The 21,465-nt window shown below is 45.4% G+C and overlaps 3 protein-coding genes across 3 annotated transcripts; 2 read left to right on the top strand and 1 right to left on the bottom strand.

Annotated features, from left to right (window-relative positions):
• The first annotated feature begins 611 nt into the window (after positions 1-611).
• Positions 612-17,900, top strand: orc1 (origin recognition complex, subunit 1). Its single transcript, XM_078258261.1, has 17 exons — positions 612-913; positions 1,659-1,786; positions 2,462-2,634; positions 3,040-3,472; positions 4,483-4,729; positions 6,488-6,550; positions 6,925-7,032; positions 7,128-7,362; positions 7,897-8,003; positions 8,865-8,966; positions 10,988-11,159; positions 12,508-12,615; positions 13,855-14,004; positions 14,637-14,756; positions 15,874-16,043; positions 16,124-16,211; positions 17,459-17,900. The coding sequence occupies exons 1-17, from the start codon at positions 819-821 to the stop codon at positions 17,651-17,653; spliced, it is 2,694 nt and encodes an 897-aa protein (XP_078114387.1). The 5' UTR covers positions 612-818; the 3' UTR covers positions 17,654-17,900.
• A 1,650-nt stretch (positions 17,901-19,550) lies between these two features.
• LOC144523009 (histone H2A-like) lies at positions 19,551-20,019 on the bottom strand. The gene has a single exon (XM_078258260.1). It carries the CDS (start codon positions 20,003-20,005, stop codon positions 19,622-19,624), a length of 384 nt encoding a protein of 127 aa, XP_078114386.1. The 5' UTR covers positions 20,006-20,019; the 3' UTR covers positions 19,551-19,621.
• Positions 20,020-20,736: 717 nt separating this feature from the next.
• Positions 20,737-21,198, top strand: LOC144523003 (histone H3). Its single transcript, XM_078258252.1, has one exon. The coding sequence runs from the start codon at positions 20,788-20,790 to the stop codon at positions 21,196-21,198; it is 411 nt and encodes a 136-aa protein (XP_078114378.1). The 5' UTR covers positions 20,737-20,787.
• The last annotated feature ends 267 nt before the right edge of the window (positions 21,199-21,465 follow it).

The following is a 21,465-nucleotide window of genomic DNA, read 5'->3' as shown; positions in this document are numbered from 1 at the left end:
TTATTTATAAAGCACCTTTCATACAAACATAGCAAAATTAAAATAAAATAAAAACAAGAAGGAAGAAAGAAAAGAAAAGCATACAGAAAAGATATTTCTGTATAAGTATAATTTTTAAGTATTTTTAATTGTAAGTATAACAAATATTTTTTGTTTTTTAAGTCACTTGTTTTTCACATTTTTTTTGTGTTTTTTTTTTTTAACGCTTTGGTCATTTTTTTCTTAATTTTTTTTATAGCTTTTCCCCGACGTTTGTGTGACTTTTTCAATGTTTTGGGCTTTTTTTTTTTGACGTTTTGGACGTTTTTTCATTGTTTTTGTTGCTTTTCCTAACGTTTGTCGTTTTTTTTTAATGTTTTGTTTTTTGTTTTACATTTTCAGCTCTTATTTCAACGTCCAATATTTTCTGTTATAAAACAAAAACGGGTCAAATGTGACCTGAGACAACATGAGGGTTAACCTGTGTGAAAAGTGCTGCTATATAAATAAAGGTAGATTGAATGTAAACAGTAGTTTTACAGCATGTAATACACTCCGGTGCCGTATGGGGGCAGCGTTCGCCTTGCACGTTGCTTCGTAGCCCGCCATTACAACTAGAGAAGGAGAACAAAACGGAAACTACGCAATTTTCGCGCGAAATGTTGTCCGGCGTTGGTGTGAGTTGTCTGTTCTGAATGTTTCTGTAAAAATCTTCCTTTTTTTTATGCGGCTTTTAAATCAAAGCAGATAAACGGACACACACAAAGGCTTTCTTTTTGTATCGATTGTTGCTTGCGTTGTTGTATCTGAGCTCGTGCAGCAGTGAACGAGGAAACAGGATGAAGTATTTCACCAGGCTGAGAGTCAGAAGAGTGTACAAGTGGCGCGGGGCGCCTTTAACTTTCAACAGAAAGTTGAAAACGTATGAATATGGGTGAGTATTAATAGTAGTTTCTGTATTTTGTAGAATGATAACTCTGTACAGAGGTGGAAAAAGTATTATGATGCTTTACTGCAGTAAAAGTACTAATACTACAATGTAACTCCTTCAATTTCTGTCCACTTAAAGTGCTATTTTTGTTATTGACAGGCTCAGATTATTATTCTAAGTGTCTGATAACATTATGAAAGGATCCCTACAGAGATAGACCTTTTAGTTAAAGAGGAAGATCCTTTTAGTTTAACATGAAACAGCCCCAAAATCACCATCACCAAACCCACCAGACTCCATGTAAATAATCAGGACTTTTAGCGTGTATAGAGCCAGCATATTTCGACATGTAAATGGGTGAATTAAGGGTTTATTTCAACCAAACCAGAGTGGTGATTGTTGGAACAGTGGAAAGATGAACCAAGACGGCTTCTGATGGTTTTATTTTGTTTCTGTCCACTTTGAATAAAGTGTGTTTTACGATTAGAAAAATAGCTGTTTATTTAAGTGGAGTCTGGTGGGTTTGGCGGTGGTTAATAATCTGAGCCGGTCAGCGGCTACAACAGAACTTTTAGTGGACGTAAATTGAAGGTTGTCAATCCCCCATTAACATTACATTGCAGCTTGTTGGAGCAAGTTCAAAAACTGTTGCTCCCATCAGTCACTTAGACTTGAAAACATAAAGAAATAAGGCCCAGGTTGAAAGAAAAAAGTTACCCTTTAATAATCTGCCTCTGTAAATTCTCAGCTCCTTGGCCATCAGTGTGGAGGGTCTCCCAAGGACCACAGTCATTAACACGGGCCAACACATCCTCATTGAGGGCGAAGACGAAGACAACCCTTACGTGGCCAAAGTCATCAGGCTGTACGGTGACGGTGAGTCACAAACACTCAACGCCACGCCTGACTTTGTCCTTAAAGTGCTCATATTATGCTTTTTGGCTTTTCCCCTTTCCTTTTATTGTGTTATGTATCTTTTCTTGTACATGTAATAGGTTTACAAAGTGAAAAAGCCCCAAAGTCCCCCCCAAAGGGACTTACCATCTCCAACAGAGAACACTGTTCACAAACTGCTCCAAACAGCTCTATTGTAGTCCAGCCTTTACTTCAGAGACAAACGTGGTCACTTTGGAACACACGTTATAATGCTCGCCTAGCTGCTAGCATGGCACGCCCTCATACTCTGCTTCTGACTGGCTAGTAGTCCTTACCTAGGTACTGTCAGGGCACGCCCTCATACTCTGCTTCTGACTGGCTAGTAGTCCTTACCTAGATACTGAGCATGTAGTCCTTACCTAGCTACTGAGCATGTGCGACTCCCAACAAAGATGTTCCAGCAGTGAGAGGTCTCACTCTGTAGCTAAAACAGAGACCTGAACACAGGGTGAAAAGAGGAGCTGCAGCAATGAGCAGTACAACAAAAATATTGTGTTTTTTTGAAAATGAAACCATGTAAACCTATTCTGATATAACCTCTAATTATGAACCTGGAAATGAGCATAATACCTTAAAAGACGTTGAGCTGACCGCTTTTCTCTCTTTGTGTTTCAGAGAGCGGGAGGCAGAAGAAGGCGGTGGTTCAGTGGTTTGCGCGTGTGTCTGAAGTGCCCGTGAGCAAGCTGAGGCTGCTGGGCAGAGAGCCCCACCCGCAGGAGATCTTCTACTATCAGGGCCGCAGCTGTGACGACGAGGTGGACGCCGAGTCCATCCTCAGGCCTGTGCAGGTGACTTTCAGTGACATCCGAATAGGGCTGCACGACATGAGGAAAGTATGCGATAGCGTTGTTGAATATTGTCATAACGACAGGGGTGGGAACCACCAGAGGCCTCACGATACTTCTGTCACGATACGATATTGTTGCGATGTTAAACATATCGCAACAACATATTAAACATATTCATTACCTTTGTTCCAACTTCAAAAAAAGCTGCTGCTTGTTGAGCGCCGATCGACTGAACGGTGCGTTTGTACGTGGACAAAACGCTGCTCAGAATACAAGCAATCATTGGACTGTAACTACGGCTCCCGCATCCGCCTCTGTGAATGAATGTCGGCGCTCTGCCTGGATGAATTGTTGTGAAATGTTAGGTGAACTAACCCGTTCTATATTCTGTCCTTTCACTCGCAGGTGAAGCGCCTGGATGGAGCGGCCCCGTTCCCGGACGGCGATAAGGACGCTCTGTACGTGAAGCTGTCCTGGGACTCCAAGACCTTCAAAGTGCTGGACTCTGAACTCGCTCCGGAGTCCCCCCCTGCTCCTCCTTCCTGTCCCAAACCCTCCCTCCCCCCCTCGCCCCCGTGCTCCCCGCCTGCAGCGGCTCCGGCGTCCCGACGCCCCTCTCGGCGCGCCCTGCCGACCCCGGACTTCGCCATCATGCGGCGGGCCGCGGCGGGGGAAGTGAAAATCAGCCGGGCCACCATGAGCGCCAGGAAGGCCAGCGCGGCCGAGGCCGAGTCGCTGCACTCAGCCACCAAACAGTCGGCCTCAAAATGTCTGAGCAGCAAGAGGAGGACCGCCTCCGCCAGGACGCCCGGCGTCCGCAAGAAACTGGAGCTCAGCAGTGAGTAGTTTAATAAAACGTCCGTCACGCAGGAACTGCTTTTGTAGTTTATTACAGAAAGTCTGACGTTAACCTTCCTGTTGGGTTTCTTTCAACCACATTTTCAAAAGACATAACGGGAATGGTTCCCTACAACGCTCTTCACAAGCTTTCAGTTTCATAGCATTGAACATTTATTTTATTATATATATATTATATATAAATCTTTCGTTTGCAGCCGTAGTTTTGACACAGTCGTAATATTTCTGAGATTATAAGAAATGTTTCAGACGCTATCATCTGACTTTGTGGCCGTTTTTGAGGCCTGATTATTAAAAAGAGAGTAATAAGAAAGAGAAATAATAATACACATTTTGGTCGAAACCCTTGTGATGTCTTCCCATCGACGGTGAAAACATTTAGCTTTTCTGGGTGAACATTTGAAATGTTTTTGTCACTTTTTCCAGTTTTCTTTTGATTTTTGCTGCGATTCTTTTGACGAAAAGATTATTTTTTTTGGGGCTTTTCCGCCTTTTAATGGACAGGACAGCTAGGTGAGAAAGGGGGGGGGAAGACATGCAGGAAGTCGTCACAGGTCGGACTCGAACCCTGGACCTCTGCGTCGAGGCATAATCCTCTCAGCACACGTGCACCTGCTCTACCCACTGAACCAACCCGGGCACTTTTCGACATTCTTTTAGGATTTCTTTTCTCTCCATATGCTATAAAATTGACCAAATCCCCCAAATTCAATAAAAGTAGCGAACTGATCATGTGTTTGACTTGTGAAGAGCGTTGTAAGGAACCATCCACGTTATTTATTTTGACAATTAGGTTGAAAGAAACCCAAATTTCTGATATAGAAACTTTTTGAAAATGTGTCCCATTTGACCCGATGACAACAGGAGGGCTACGTTTTCCATCTCCTTCGTTATTAGGTCTGAGTTTAAAGACTACTGTAGTCACCTCTGATTATTTCATCCGCTCTGTCGGTAAACGATGTCTCCGTGTCGTGTTTGCCGTCCCATCAGGTCCGGAGAAGAAGTCGATGATCTGCGAGGACGTCCTGAGCCAGCTGCTGGACGAGGAGCTGGAGTCGGAGGTGATGTTGGCTCAGAGGCTGTCGGCCTCTCCGCTGCAGGCGCTGCCCCTCACGCACAGCCTCGCCCCCGTCAGGAAGGCCCACCAAGCCGCCGCTCAGGGCGCTTTTTCCCTGAAGCCCGCCGCCGTCGTCCTCGACAAACTCCCTGAGGCGGACAGCCCCCTGTCGTCTGCCAGGTCAGAGGTCACACACACCCTGCTCGCCGTAGAGGTCGACGCACCCACACACGTTTACCAAAACGTTCTACATCAGAGCTATGACTAAAAGAACGTTGGGAAAAATAAATGACAAATGTTGGAAGAAGATACAAAAACGCAGGGAAAAAATAGACAAATTAGTTATTTTTTTTAAACGCAGAAAAGGGACCCCAAAAGAAATCGGAAAAAGTGAAAAAAATTAAAAAAACTGCAAAAAATTGACCATTTATTTTTGAATAAAATTGACAAAAACGTCAAAGAACAACAAAATGTTAAAATTTCGACCCAGAAAAACACTAATGTGCATCGTCGACTGGAAGACAGCGCGAGGGTTAAGTATGTTATTAGCTAAAATCAACGTCTTCATTCATAAATATGTCCTCATCGGTGTAAAATGACCTCTGCCGATGATCTGACTTATCCTCGTAAGCGAAGGATTTCTTCTCTGTATTGACATTGGACGGGCACGTCCATGTCGTTACTGTAAACTATAATGGCTGAGAGGGACATAGAGCACTAGCCTACCTGTCTAGCTAACCCACAACGCGTTTTCGTTCCGAGCCAGCGTCACGTGACTGAAACCAGCTGAGACGAAATCTGAAAGCCTGCGCCGCCCTTCAGCTCATAATGGAGGATCGTACTTATGTCGAGCCACAGGAGAAGGAATCCTCGTCGCCAAAAAAGGGAATTCAAAAGGCAACGTGACGCATAACGGCTACCGTAGTTGCAACACGCATTTGATAAAGCGAGGCGCTAGAGAGTGTGGAGAAATCAGGCCAATTACAAAAGCTGGTCAGTCTGACATCATGTTGCCTGAGCTCATTACTATTCATGAGCTCGCCCAGTTGCGCTGGGTAAAGGATGCTGATAGCCAGGCTCTCATTGGCTAGCTGTTAGCCAATCAGATTCAAACAGCTTAGCTTGAATATTAATGAGAACTGGCACAAATCGAGCTGAGTCTTCCTGCAGGCTTCCTATACCACGCTAGAATGGCTTGAAACGAGGTAACCAAGGCATTTTCTCCACAAAAAATGTTCCAGAGTCCATAGTAGACCTTCAGACATTACCACAACGTAATGAAAGACGTGTGGCAGGGCACCTTTAAACATGAACTAAGGTGCTGGACTTGAATGGCCTTCTTTTGACTGAAAGTACTGCCAAACAACACTTTTTCTGCTCACCAGTTCCATTTCCACTTCCTCTCAGCCTGCTGCATTGAAGCCCCACCTACGTAAACACCTTCCTGTAATCAACGGCGCCGTCATTACGTCGACCAGCGTAGCGCGCCGAGTGCAGGCGTAGGGTTCAGCAGAAACCCAACCCCGTCAAGAAGCCCAACATTCAGCCAAATCTTGATCCCGAATCCTGGATTCGTTGCATCCCTAAATCTAGTCTGAGTCCTGGAGCACGATACAGTGGTGTGTCACAGAAGAAGAGCGGGAGATCGTCGTGTGTGTGTGTGTGTGTGTGTGTGTGTGTGTGTGTGTGTGTGTGTGTGTGTGGTTTTATTTCTTTCAATTTTTTTTTGTTTCATTGAGGTGAGAGTCTGCATAGCCAGGAGTGGACGGAGTTACTTCATAAAGAATCCACTCTAACTAATGTTTACTGAGGATGTAGTAGTACGTTTCTTGGAAATAAATCATTCGGCATTAGTCGACTAATCTCCTGTGGTTGGTGGCATCATTGTTCCGTTAAAAAGTGATGTAATCCCACGACGTCCCACATGTCTTTAAACAGAGCTACCACTCCTTTTCGGAGAAAAGAACTGAAAACCCAGAAGGAACCGGCCCTGGGAGTGCTGTAAGTACACACACACACACACACACAGAGACACACACACACACACACAGAGACACACACACACAGAGACACACACACACACACACACACCAGAGTATTTTCTGGATGAATGGATTCGTAGTTTGGTCTCTAAAATGTCAGAAAATGGTGAAAAATGTGGATCCGTGTTTCCAAAAAAGTCCAACATGACGTCCTCAAATGTCTTGTTTTGTCCACAACTCAAAAATATTCGGTTTCCTGTCCCAGAGGAGAGAAGAAACTAGAACAGATTTATATTTAACGAAGCTGGAATCAATGTTTTCCAACTATTCGATGAGTCTTTGCAGCTCTAGTGCAGACCGTTAACGTATGTCCGCTGTGTGATGTGTGATCAGGGCTGAGGAGGACAGCGAGAACTGTCCGATGCTGCTGGTCGCCGCCACGCCGCGGAGCTCCAAGAGGAAGTCGGCCCAGCTGGTGTCGTCTCGCATCCGAAGGCAGCTGTGAGTGCAGAGCCAGCGAGCGTCGTCCATCGCCACGGATCTTTCTGTTTCGCCGATTAGAGAGTCTTTGACGTTTTGACTTTCTGTCTGAGCAGGAACCTTCTGGACAACCAGCCGGACCGGGACTCAGACTCGGACGGTGAGGTGGAGTTCGTTCCCTCCTGGAAGGAGCTCCAGAGCAACAGCGATGATGATGATGAGGGGGAAGAAGATAGCGACGAGGACGCCGTGTTTATAAAAAAAAGCCGACGCGCGTCTACGGCGACTCCTCGCTCCAAGCAGAGGACTCGCTCCTCCACCAGAACGCCGCGGAAAACTCCCAACAAGAAGGTAAACGTCCCTGGAACAAACACAAACTGAGGGCGCCTGGGTAGCTCACCTGGTGGAGCACGCGCCCATATATAGAGGGTCACTTCTCAGCGCAGCGGTCGCAGGTTCAACTCCAACCTGCGGCCCTTGGCTGCATGTCATTCACTCTCACTGCCAATCACATCATAGCCACGCCCTAAAACACCCCCTGCTTTATCGCCAAGTTTGAACTCAACGAGACCATAATTCAAAAAATGAACATCATTCTGTGTTGCAGAAGACTTCAAACTAGAGATTGAGACCATAAACGCTTTTTGTCAGGCTTGGCGTTTCTGTTTCATCTCCCAAAAGTCATAGTCTTGGAGATATTGGCATGGTTACTCCTGCCAAAACGTGACTTTCTAGTGCAAAGTTAGCACCCAAAGTGCTTAACAAGCCGTTAAGAACATAGATTGTGTAGCATTTTCTCTTTTATCGTGCTATTTCTTTTTGATTTTTGTTTGAAGAATATTGTTTTAAACTGTTTAATCGGTTAACGGTTTCCTGTTTGGACAGGTCACACCCGGCACGCCACGGACTCCTCGTGGCGCCACTCCCAGCATCCCCAGCAGGTCGCTGCCGGCCCGACAGCCCGCTAACGTTCTGGAGGAGGCCAGAACCAGGTGAGACGCAGCAGACGGTGACCTCTGACACATCACACGCATAACTAACGCTTCCTAACGTACAGCGAGCGAAGCGACTGTCCAGATATACTACGAGAGTGTGTGCACTGCGAGGAGGGGGGTGAGATTTATTTATTTTACAGTGTTTCGTTGTGAAACAATAATAATAATAAATAATAATAAAGATCTATTCTGTTCTATTTTATGTCTCCACTTATGTGACATCCGTGGCCGTTTGTTTTTGGGTTCTTAGTCCGTCCAATTCTTCTTCAACGTGATATCTGTCTCTGTCTCTTTCTCTGTCTCTCTCTCTCTCTCTCTCTCTGTCTCTCTCTGTCTCTGTCTCTCTCTCTCTCCCTCTCTCTCTCTGTCTCTCTCTGTCTCTGTCTCTCTGTCTCTGTCTCTCTGTCTCTCTCTCTCTCCCCCTCCCCCATCCGTCCCGTCAGACGGCGGCCCACCTAGAGTCAGGTTCCATCTGAGGTTTCTGCCTGTTTTAAAAGGACGTTTTTCATCGCTGCTGTTGCACTAAATGCATGCTCCTGCGGGGACATCTTGGCTTCCTGTAAATGATTGAGTGTGGTCTCGGGTCCTTAAATGACATCCACGTTTCCTTTACTTGCTTCCCTGCCTGGAAATCATGCAAGGAGAGAGGAAACCAAGAAATGTGTTTTTAGAGGGATGAGACTGCCTTTCCTCTCATCACATGAATTCTTTAGCTGTATCCTCACTCATAGCTCCTCAGAGATCCCTCCTCCATCCTCACTCACAGTTCCTCAGAGATCCCTCTTCCATCCTCACTCATAGCTCCTCAGAGATCCCTCCTCCATCCTCACTCACAGTTCCTCTTATGTGTCTCTCCAGGCTGCACGTGTCCTCAGTGCCGGAGTCTCTTCCCTGCAGAGAGCAGGAGTTTCAGGACATCTACAGCTTCGTGGAGAGCAAGATCGTAGACGGCACGGGCGGGTAAGATCCAGGTCCAGGTCCAGATCCAGGTCCCAGGGTTCCCAGGTTCCCAAAGTCTCTGACTTGTGACTCTGAGTCCCACCCTCTCCTACAAACAGCAACTTTTGTTGGTTACAGACTAGAGGGTGACAATTTCCCGCGGTACAGGAGTCAATTTCACTGTTGGTAACGTGATGGGGACGGAATAGAACATAGAAATCAACGGGAGCGGGACGGAGCCAGAGATTAAAAAATTACACTGCGATGGTCAGTGCGTCCAAAGATTGCGAGGGATTTCGTTTTAGAAAAGGGAACCTAGGCTAGTTAGTATGTGGAAGGCAGCGATTCTTCTAACCTACCCTAAGAAGAGCTCCGTTAGGATTTACGTAATTAACTGGCCTAGACCTGCAGGTAATGCATGTTACCTAGACCTGTAGTAATACATGTTACCTAGACCTGCAGGTAATACATGTTACCTAGACCTGTAGTAATACATGTTACCTAGACCTGCAGGTAATACATGTTACCTAGGCCTGCAGGTAATACATGTTACCTAGACCTGCAGGTAATACATGTTACCTAGACCTGCAGGTAATACATGTTACCTAGGCCTGTAGGTAATACATGTTACCTAGACCTGCAGGTAATACATGTTACCTAGGCCTGTAGGTAATACATGTTACCTAGACCTGCAGGTAATACATGTTACCTAGACCTGCAGGTAATACATGTTACCTAGACCTGTAGTAATACATGTTACCTAGGCCTGCAGGTAATACATGTTACCTAGGCCTGCAGGTAATACATGTTACCTAGGCCTGCAGGTAATACATGTATAGTGTAGCCTAAATTTCCGAGGCAACCTCAGGGATTTGACTGCGATTAACCAAACATGCTACAGGGGGGCAACAGAGTCTGAAAACTTTAGACAACATAGGGAACGAAGCGGGAGTGGGACGGGATTCGGGAGTCTTTCTATCAGGATTTTTGCAGGACAGGATTTTTTTTGGGGGGAGCAGTCACGTCATAGGGATATGACGGGAGTATTTTTGTGGGCTCGGGATGGGATGGGAGCGACAATTGATTGCCGTGTCCCCCTCTACTACAGACGAAAAACTGTCAGATACGAGAAGTCTGCTCAGTTTCTTGTTTAAATACTTTAATCTAAAACAGGAAACCTGTCTATATTCCCCAAAACCTCGGTTTCTTTAACACTTTTGCCTCACTCAAGAAGTTGCTCTGATGTCTTCATAGGACAAAAGTGTTCACGTTAGAATATTTCTATAGAAATATGTTTTAATATTGTTGTTGAATCTATTTACCAACGTCAGTCCTGATCATAACTCCCAAATATTTATTCATTTTCAGAATTTTAACACTTTCCCCAGTGTGGGATGAATAAAGTCTATCTTATCTTAAAGTAGGGATGCACCGAATCCAGATTTTTGGGGTTCTGCTGAATCCTGAACCCCCTGGTTGAGGTTCTGCTGAATCCTCGTCCCGTCCTCAGTCCATGAACCCAGTCAACACATATATGAAGTCAACAGTGACTGTCCTTCCTTTGCCGTACCTGAAGTTGCTGCATTCTGGCTGCTGTCTGTAGATTCCTTCATGCTCAGCTCGTATTCTTCCAGATGTTTCATACCAGATGTTGTAACAGCGGTGATGTTGTGTATTGTTTAGGGTCCTCGCCACCACCAGACTAATCAGCATTGCAGATTGAACATGTAGCTGGACTTGAATGGCCTTCTTTTGACTGAAAGTACTGCCAAACAACACTTTTTCTGCTCACCAGTTCCATTTCCACTTCCTCTCAGCCTGCTGCATTGAAGCTCCACCTACGTAAACACCTTCCTGTAATCAACGGCGGCGTCATTATGTCGACCAGCGTAGTGCAAGCGTAGGGTTCAGTTCGGTGGGAAAAAATTCTAACCCAATCCCGTCAAAAATCCCAACATTAGGCCAAATCCTGGATTCCGTCCGTCCCTGTCTCAAAGCCAGTTTGTTTGGATGACGCGTCTCCCCTCCCGTTTGTGTCTCAGGTGCATGTACATCTCCGGTGTTCCCGGCACCGGCAAGACGGCCACGGTCCACGAGGTGATGCGCTGTCTGCAGCACGCGGCCGACGTAGACGAGATCCCTCCTTTCCACTTCATCGAGATCAACGGGATGAAGATGACGGACCCTCATCAGGCCTACGTCCAGATCCTGCAGGTGAGACCAGCGAACGTCACAAGACCAAAAGTCAAGAAATCTCTAAAAACCAGAGGTCTCTGGTGAGTTCACAGACTTTAACTAAATGGCAGCAGGGTTTCTTTATCTTCATGGCCATAGTTTCTTATTTCAAAAATTAAAGTAAGTCTGAAAATATACATTAATATGAATTGCAACAGTTTAATAGCAAAGATAAATTCACCTATTTGTGAAAAAAAGAAAAGAAAATGTAGACATTGGAGACCACTATGGTAGCCATACAGTTAAGCTCAAGGAGTCACCGTGCCTTTCAGATGTATGTTTAACATTAAAACATGATGCATAAATAATCTCATCCATTCTACACAGTTTAATATGCAACTCACTTGTATACGATATATGCGGTAGGGGGTCCCTACTCGGTCTCTCGTTCTGCTTAGGGGTCCCTGGCCTATGAAACGTTATAAGACCCCTGCTCTAAAGTATCGAATACATGCCTCGTCGTTAAATACCTTTTAGAATAAAATGTCATCGGCGTCAGTGAGCCAATCAGCACGCAGCATGCTTCCACCAAGATGTAATGTTGTCTGGGATTGGCCGTCTAACGTTGCACGTCGTAGAGACAAGCGGGAAAAACTCTAGGTTACACAGAGACGCAGGGGGGCACCGAGTAGGAGCTGGAACGTAAAAAGGTTTGGGCCGTTGGTTTTAGAAAAAAGTATCGTTCAGGAACCACTATGGAAACATTGAACTATACCGAGCCCTTGGTGTTGTGGCGGTCCAACAGAGTGCTGCTGCGAGGGACTAAAACGCACTGTGACGCGCTCCAGATTGTAGCGCAGTGATTTATTCCTCCACACGTAAAGTGTGTTAGTGTGGCGGTCAGCAGAAAGTGTTCGCTCCCAGGCTCCCTCCCTCTCTCTGTCAAAACCCCAAAAACCAGCAGGTGACGCAAACACGTTATCACTTCTGCTCAAACCGCGATGAAAACGCCCACCACCTACAACACATGTTGTAGTTTTAATTTTGGCCCATTTTTACGACGTTTTTATTCCAATGTTTTGTTTGTTTTTTCTTATTTTGTCGTTTTTTTTATTTTTTTTATTTGATGGCTAAGTTACTTTTTTGGGTCCATATGTCGACCAAGCTGTAAGAGAGAAGATATGAGACATGCAATAATACAAGAAAAGATGCTTGACTTTTACAAAGAAATAATAGCATGTGAGTAACCTAAACATCCCTGGATGTGATTTCTTTTTTTTTTTTTTGATTGACACTCCTGACGTACAATATAAGTGCACAGTAATCAACAAAGACGATGTGTTCACTGACTGACTGACTGACTGACTGGTCGGTCTGGTCTCTGCAGAAGCTGACGGGTCAGAAGGCCACGGCCGACCACGCTGCAGCGCTGCTGGAGAAGAGATTCAGCAACGCCGCTCCCAGGAAGGAGACCACCGTGCTGCTGGTGGACGAAGTGAGAACCTCAGACAGGAAGTCACACCGCTTCAGATCAAACACTAACTAATAGTGTGTGTGTGTGAGCATGCGTGTGTGTGAGAGAGAGAGAGAGCGTGTGTGAGAAAGAAAAGAGTGTGTGAGCGTGTGTGTGTTTTCTGACCACGGTGGGAAATCTGTATTTAAATATATATTTACAAAAAATAACTATAATGTGATTAGTCAGTTTCATTACTGAGCTCTTCCAGACACACACATATCTATCTATCTATCTATCTATCTATCTGGGATTAATCAATATATCCAGCAGTGGAAGAAGTATTCAGATCCTTTATTACTTCAGTAAAAGTACTAATACCACACGTTACAAGTTAAATTCCTGCATTGAAAATGTTACTTCAGTAAAAGTCTGTAAGTATCATCAGGAAAATGTAGTTATTGGGACTTTGTCTTATTCCCCGTTTCCCCCAGAGTTGGATAAGTCCAGACATACCCTTCTCATCTCCGTGCGTGTCCTAACTCTGTCTGACGCCCCCACCATTAGCCTAGCTTAGCACAGATCCTGGAGGTAACTGGCTCCATCTAGCCTAGCTTAGCACAGATCTTGGAGGTAACTAGCTCCATCTAGCCTAGCTTAGCACAGATCCTGGAGGTAACTGGCTCCATCTAGCCCTAGCTTAGCACAGATCCTGGAGGTAACTGGCTCCATCTAGCCTAGCTTAGCACAGATCCTGGAGGTAACTGGCTCCATCTAGCCTAGCTTAGCACAGATCTTGGAGGTAACTAGCTCCATCTAGCCTACTGCTCCCAATAAGTGACAAAATAACGAAAGGCGAAGCACTGCTACTCTCTGCTCCTCACCACGGGGCTTCTCAGGTGCTGCGAGCATATCACTCCGCCCAAGTAGCAGAGAGTAGCAGTGCTTCGCCTTCTGAGAATATAGTTCCCAGTATGTATACGGTTAGAAGATGGCTGTGTGTCATGTGACCTTGTTATTTGTACACGCTGTGACTCTACAAATCACAACATGTAAACAGGAACATGTTGGCGTTAATTTGTCACTTATTGGGAGCAGTAGGCTAGATGGAGCCGGTTACCGGAGGGCGTCAGACAGAGTTACGACACGCACGGAGATGAGAAGGGTATGTATGGACTTATCTAACTCTGGGAATAAGACAAAGTCCCAATAAGTCGGCGTGTTCCTTTTAACTTGGAGAAGGTTCCTGCTTTAACCGTGTCTGTGTGTGTTGGACCGTAGTTGGACCTGTTGTGGACCAGGAAGCAGAACGTCATGTACAACCTGTTTGATTGGCCGACGCGGCGCCACGCACGCCTGGTGGTGCTGACCATCGCCAACACCATGGACCTGCCAGAGAGGATCATGATCAACAGAGTGGCCAGCAGACTGGTGAGAGAGAGAGCTGCTGTCCTCCTTAACCCTCACATTTAACCCGTTTTTCGGTAGTTTCTGTAGCAGGAATCTGGATTTCTTTCAACCAAACGGACGGTTCCATGAAACGCTCTTCACGAGTCAAATTAAGGATCAGTTCACTACTATCTACTAGATGAAAAATGTTACGTTTACTTCACACAAGAGCAGCCGTTTCCCCCTGCTGCCATGAGAACGTTATGAAGTGACGTGAACGTCATCGTAAAGCTGCTAACCCCGCGATGAAGCCACGATGACACCGCAATTTCTGCAAGTTCCCGCAATGTCATCGCATAAATATCCCGCATATTCCATCACGTTCTTTAACGTGACGCATAATTAAGGATTTTAGCCCAAAACAATCACAAAAAAAATGTTCGAGGAGGAGGAGGCAGACAGAAACAGAAGAGAACAGAGAGAGAGGGCAGCCAATTCAAACTATATCAAAGATAGAATGGAAAGTATGTTGTTACGTCATTGGGCATTTTTGAGAGGGTATATGGAAATCCCGGAGCTTTCTATGCGGGTATACTGCGTCTACCTGCGTATCACGTAGACTACACCACTGCCACTGGGTCACGTGACGCTGTGTTTGTCTGAAATGCCTCCAGGGTCTGACCAGGATGTCCTTCCAGCCGTACAGCTTCAAGCAGCTGCAGCAGATCATCATGTCGCGGCTCAACAAAGTGAAAGCCTTCGAGCAGGACGCGCTCCAGCTGGTGTCCAGGAAGGTAATCAACCGGGGGGGGGGGGCATCTTTCACACCTTCTATGTTCTTATATATTCTGATACATGCTTTTCAAAGTAAAATATTTCAGTGTTTAAAGCTGTAGTGTGCCACCATTTTAGAATAATGAACGTCCCTTACATTCAGGCCATTGCCATTTGAGTTGATACAAAGCTAAAGAAGTAGCCTGACGTGGTCCTACTCAGATTCTAGTCAGAATACGAGTCTGACACGGCTCCATTGGGCTGCGATTATGTTTCTACCGAACCAGGAAGGAAAATGCCTTTTTCTGCACTCAATTGGATAGACCTCCAACCAATCAGAGCAACGGAGTACGTCACGTATGTTGAGCGACGTATAGTTCTCAACTGCACGCACGCACGCTGTACGCGATCTTTGCCGCCGTTGTAAAAATAATTTACGGATACACGGAGTACTTACCAACAAGATCATCATTTCCGAGAGAAATAGTAAAGGTGAATGCATCTACGAACAAGTTTAGGATTAGGACTTGATGATGGTTGATTACGTTCCTGTTGATCATCTGTCCATCAGTTGTCGTATAAAACGACAAATGACGGACAGACGGACGGACGGATGCTGATCCCAAAAAAGATATCAGACACACATCATACATACAGAATATACATGGAGTAAAAAGATACAATATACATGAAATAATAATAGGATAGAATATAAGAACAAATGGTTTAAAATATCTATAAGTTGGGAAAATATTGTGGGCGAGGCTAAGTTCGGCTAGCATCCAGGCTAGAAAAAGGGTTAAATGAGTTGATACAAAGCTAAAGAAGCCTATCAGCTCCTCAAAACCCTTTATTTTCTCCATAAGGTTTCAGATTATCAGCCATAACGTCTCTACCATCAGAGGTAGACTGACCCCGAGCTACGAGGTTGTGAAAAGAAAGTTTCTGCTCCTGTAGAAGCCACAAGTCTGTATAAAACCAACCTTGTGCCCGTCTGAGACGTGCGTGTCATGCAGGCAGTGTGCAGGTGGCCTTAGAATTCCTCATGAGGGCGACAGAAACTACGTACTATAGCTTTAAGTACCCACTGGCTACTCACGGAGTTCGTTCACTCACAGTTGTCCTCTCGTCTCGCAGGTGGCAGCTCTGTCGGGCGACGCTCGCCGCTGTCTGGACATCTGTCGCCGGGCAACGGAGATCTGTGAGCACTCTGCTGCCGACCCCTCCGCCTCAGGATTGGTGGGAATGAGTCACGTAATGGAGGCGCTGGACGAGATGTTTTCCTCCGCCTACATCACCGCCATCAAGTGAGACTCTCTCTCTCTGTAACATTGATGACAGAGCTGTAAAAGCTGGACGGGATAACGTGGCTCATCTGTGTCTTCAGGTGCGCGTCGGTGCAGGAGCAGCTCTTCCTCAGGGCCGTCATCGCTGAGTTTCGGCGGCTGGGATTGGAGGAGGCCACATTCCAACAGGTAGAAACCAGCTGTTGATGCATAGACCGTATAAAAACATCTGGGTATCCCCCCCCTCAGAGTTGGCGTCATATAAGTGTTTCCCAAAGATGGTTTCTGTCATTTAGGGTAGTTCTGATCACGCTGTTTGTTCAAGTGTTCATTTTTCTCATCACTTTGGTTTTTATTAGTTATTTGATGCTATTAAAAACGGGCTGAAACGTCATGATTGACTCGCGATTGGTCAGGTGGGTGTATGGGCGGGACTTTAAAGGTGCCGTAGGTAGGATTGTGAAGATCCAGGACTTAAACGGTCTCCTAAGCCCCTCCCCCCCACAAGGGAGAATGAATGCGTGTGCATGAGCAGTGACTGACACGCAGTTAGACACCCCATTTTTTTAATGACCTGCTTCATGTAGTTCTACTCAAACATAGGGTCAGTTTCAGCAAATATGACAGTTAGTTTTATAAGTCTCGCCTACTGCGGCTCGATCACTACAACGCAGACTCTGGCTCCTGCTACTGGAGCTAAGGGCGCTTTCACACCTGCCTCATTTAGTTGTGTTGAATCTCACTAGAGCTGGTTTTCCCCCTTTGCTACGGTTCGTCTGGGCAGGCGTGAATGCAGCAATCGCACTTTGATGCGCACCAGAAGCGGACCAAACAAGCATTCGAGAAGTGGTCTTGGTACGCGTCAGGTGTGCTCAGCAAACTGCGATGCAGCAGAGCAGAAAACTGTAGCAGCTTCAAAGTGCTCATATTATGCTTTTTGGCTTTTTCCCTTTCCTTTATTGTGTTATTTATATATATTTATATATATATATATATAGTCTCTTTTTGTGCATGTTATAGGTTTACAAAGTGAAAAAGCCCAAAGTCCACCCCAAAGGGACTTACTTACTCTGCTTCTGACTGGCTAGTAGTCCTTACCTAGCTACTGTCAGGGCACGCCCTCATACTCTGCTTCTGACTGGCTAGTAGTCCTTATAGCTACTGAGCATGTGCGACTGCCAACAAAGATGTTCCAGCAGTGAGAGGTCTCACTCTGTAGCTAAAACAGAGACCTGAACACAGGGTGAAAAGAGGAGCTGCAGCAATGAGCAGTACAACAAAAATATGGTGTTTTTTGATAATTAAACCATGTAAACCTATTCTGATATAACCTCTAAATACAATTATGAACCTGGAAATGAGCATAATATGAGCACTTTAAAATGCAAACGTAATAGTGTAGATGTAGCCTAAAAGTCCTCCCCTCTGTGTCCCAGGTGTTTGTGCAGCACCAGGCTCTGTGTCGGGTGGAGGGTCTGCAGCCCGTCAGCGTGTCGGAGGGCCTGGCTGTGTGTCAGCGTCTGGGAGCCTGCAGGTTACTGCTGCTGGAGCCCAGCCGCCTCGGAGTCCTGCAGCGAGTCCGCCTCAACGTCAGCCAGGACGACGTGCTGTTCGCCCTGAAGGCCGACTGAGGAGGCTCCTCTTCAGACTCATTTATCTGAACCATTCAACCTGAGTTATACACACTGAACATTTCAGCTTTTAACCCTTAAATCACTTCTTGTGTTTAACTTCAGACAGAAAGTTTTGCATTTGTTATTTTTTGTCCCCAGTTTAAAATGAGATTTTTCTCTTTCTGGGATTATTTTTAAAGTTGTATAGTGCATCTTATTTTGTATGTTTCAATGTATATGCAATAAAACCCTGTCTTTAATATGAGCTGCACTTTGATTGTTGTTCTTGCGGCGAAGAATGAATACAAAAACTATCAGAAGTTTTTTCATGGACTGAATGTCCTGTTATTGTATATATTCAGAGATACAGCTGCTGAATGTGTGACATGATAACTGCCGTCCGGTTTGTGTGTCTTGAAACATAATTTGTGATTACCTTTGTTGAAAAGACCTTTGTTCATATGGTAACATTAACAAGGAAAACATGACTCAGGGGTTTGTGGTTTTATCAGCGTGACAGAGTGGGTAGTGAGATGTGACTCGGGGCTGCAACTAACAATAATTTTCTGGATTAATTGATAAATTTGTGGATCAGTGTTTCCCAAAAGCCCAAGATAAGGTCCTCAAATGTCTTGTTTTGTCCTCAACTCAAAGATATTTTTACTTTACGTGCAGACGTGTTACCGTTATCACACACTACCAAGAAAGTGAATGTGGAAGCAGCTCTGGCTGTCAGGGAGATATCAGTCAAATCATCAGTAATACCGTTTATAATGGTTAATCAAATCAAAACTAGAGTCTATGCATACACACGCTGGTTTGACTCGGCTGTATTTCCAATACAAGAGAATCTTGTGTTTTTGGATGCCCGCTGTAGGCCTGAAATTGAGGTACTTGTACTTAAGTATTTCTATTTCTGGCTACTTCCTACTTGTGCTCAACCACATCTTTAAAGTGAAATATTGTACTTTTTACTACTCAGCATGAATACAGCGTTAGTTACTTTACAGATTCAGATAAAACAATATATAATCAACTCAATGAGATATTGGTTCCCAGGGGAAACTTGACAAGCTACCTACTAGAATATAAAGTTATTAAAATGAGCTCCACCTTTACCAGCTGCAACATTAAAGTGTTAAACAAATGCAGTGCTAATAAGTTTATGAACTCACGCTAAAGTTGACTAAAAAGTGGAATAAAAAAATCTTTTGGAAATTGATCTTAATGCCTTAATTAGAAAAATGAGGAAAAATCCAATCTTTAAGAACGCCGATTTTCTTTGTGAATGAATAATGTATCGTAAATAAATAAATGTTCTTCTTTAAAATACAGGGGGCATAAGTCAGTACAGCCCTATGTTAGATTCCCATAGAGGCAGGTAGACTTTTATTTTGAAAGGTCAGTTATTTCATGGATCCAGGATACTATGATCCTGATAAAGGTCCCTTGGCCCCCCACATCATCACATACCCTTCACCATACCCCCCCATCATCACATACCCTTCACCATACCCCCCCATCATCACATACCCTTCACCATACCCCCCATCATCACATACCCTTCACCATACCCCCCCATCATCACATACCCTTCACCATACCTAGAGATTGGCATGGTTTTGTTGCAGTTAGCCTAATAGCTGGTTTGATTTGCATTGAGATGATTTCATGGAAAGTACTTACTCCATAAACATATTTGGGGATATTTATAGTAAACACAAATAGCAACCATTTCTGTAAATGCATATGTCTAGAACATGTTCATTTTTCTGGGTGCATCAAACACATACGTTTGAGTTAGTTATAATATTTACCCACATTATCAATCAAAAAAAGTAATGTAAACACACAATCCGAAACCCATTACTGTGTGCATAATGTAAACAGCAACATGGGAATCAGTGCTCTTTATCAGAAGTGTGTTTGGCTCTTAAAAGAGCCTTTTGGGGGGCTGGTATGCAGCAGTCAGAGAGCCTGGGTTGTTTACTTCTTGGCGGGCTTCTCGGTCTTCTTGGGCAGCAGGACGGCCTGGATGTTGGGCAGCACGCCGCCCTGAGCGATGGTCACTCCGCCCAGCAGCTTGTTGAGCTCCTCGTCGTTTCGGACAGCCAACTGCAGATGACGGGGGATGATCCTGGTTTTCTTGTTATCGCGGGCAGCGTTTCCAGCCAGCTCCAGGATCTCAGCGGTCAGGTACTCCAGCACCGCCGCCAGGTACACGGGGGCTCCGGCACCGACACGCTGAGCGTAGTTTCCTTTGCGGAGCAGCCTGTGAACACGGCCGACTGGGAACTGAAGCCCGGCACGAGAAGAGCGGGTCTTGGCCTTAGCTCTCGCTTTGCCTCCGGTTTTTCCTCGTCCAGACATTTTACGATGATTTCTCAGTGAGAGACTGTGCAGACAACAGCCCAAACCCTCCTTTTTATGTCCGCGGAGAGCTCTGAGTTTTGGCGGGCTTGTTGAAAGGATTGCCGCTCCAATCAGCAGCGGAGATTTGGCCGGTGGTTTCTCGAGGCGGCGCTGAGCCAATCAGCAGCCAGAGGTCTGAAGCAGCGTCACCATCTCAAAGCCGGTCCTCAGTTTAAGAGCTCCCTGTCTCATTTCTTCACATTTGACTAGAGAAATAAGAAACAATGGTTAAGACCGTCAAACATTTCGATTTAGTGGTATTCTCTGTGGAGGAAACATAGTACTTCCTTGTTAAAACTATAATATGATAGATTTTCTACTCTGTCTTACACCAACTGCCCTCATGGGTTTATGAGACAACAGAATATGAATTGTAGTGTTCGGTTCAAACATTTTATTTCAATTTAATAACTTACAACTCGTTGTTAAACAAAATATTCAGTTTTCTCTCCCGAGCTTCTTTCTCAAAGCACAACTCAAATCATCCAGCCAACCATTAAACGATTCTTAAACACACAAAGGAAAGGAGAGAAAAAGTGTCTTTCTGTGGCCGTTATTCAGCCGTTGTTCGAGCGGTTTAGTTTGAATTCCCTTTGTCCAATAGCTACTCATCGCGCGTGTCACGGCCTGGACCAATCAGCGCCGCCGTGGCTCCGGCAGTTCCTTTATAAAGCCGCTGTTCTAAGTCTCTCAGTATTCTTTCTTTAGCTGTGAACACAGAAGAGACAGACAAACTTAAAATGGCCAGAACCAAGCAGACCGCCCGTAAATCCACCGGAGGAAAAGCTCCCAGGAAGCAGCTGGCCACCAAGGCTGCCCGTAAGAGCGCCCCGGCCACCGGCGGAGTGAAGAAGCCTCACCGTTACAGGCCCGGTACCGTGGCTCTGAGAGAGATCCGTCGTTACCAGAAGTCCACCGAGCTGCTCATCCGCAAGCTGCCCTTCCAGCGCCTGGTGAGGGAGATCGCTCAGGACTTCAAGACCGACCTGCGCTTCCAGAGCTCCGCCGTCATGGCTCTGCAGGAGGCCAGCGAGGCTTACCTGGTCGGTCTGTTCGAGGACACCAACCTGTGCGCCATCCACGCCAAGAGGGTCACCATCATGCCCAAAGACATCCAGCTGGCCCGCCGTATCCGCGGAGAGAGGGCTTAAACTCACTCAGCACCAGGCCACACTCCCAAAAAGGCTCTTTTAAGAGCCACACACAAACACTTAAGGAGCAAGCTGTCCTATATACGTTTTATTTCCTATAAACTCATGACACAAACATAAGAATGAAAAACAGATAAATGTCCCGGCTGTGTGTTAACATGGTGGGGTTTAAATTACTCACAATGAAAAAGGCAATATAATTACTTCACGTTATGGTGACTATTCATTATCTTTGTTTTATAAAATGAGTAGGCTACCCTTTAGTCA

Source organism: Sander vitreus, chromosome 9 (genome assembly GCF_031162955.1).
Source record: "Sander vitreus isolate 19-12246 chromosome 9, sanVit1, whole genome shotgun sequence".
Classification (NCBI taxonomy): Eukaryota; Metazoa; Chordata; class Actinopteri; order Perciformes; family Percidae; genus Sander; species Sander vitreus.
This window is presented reverse-complemented; position numbering and strand designations above follow the sequence as displayed.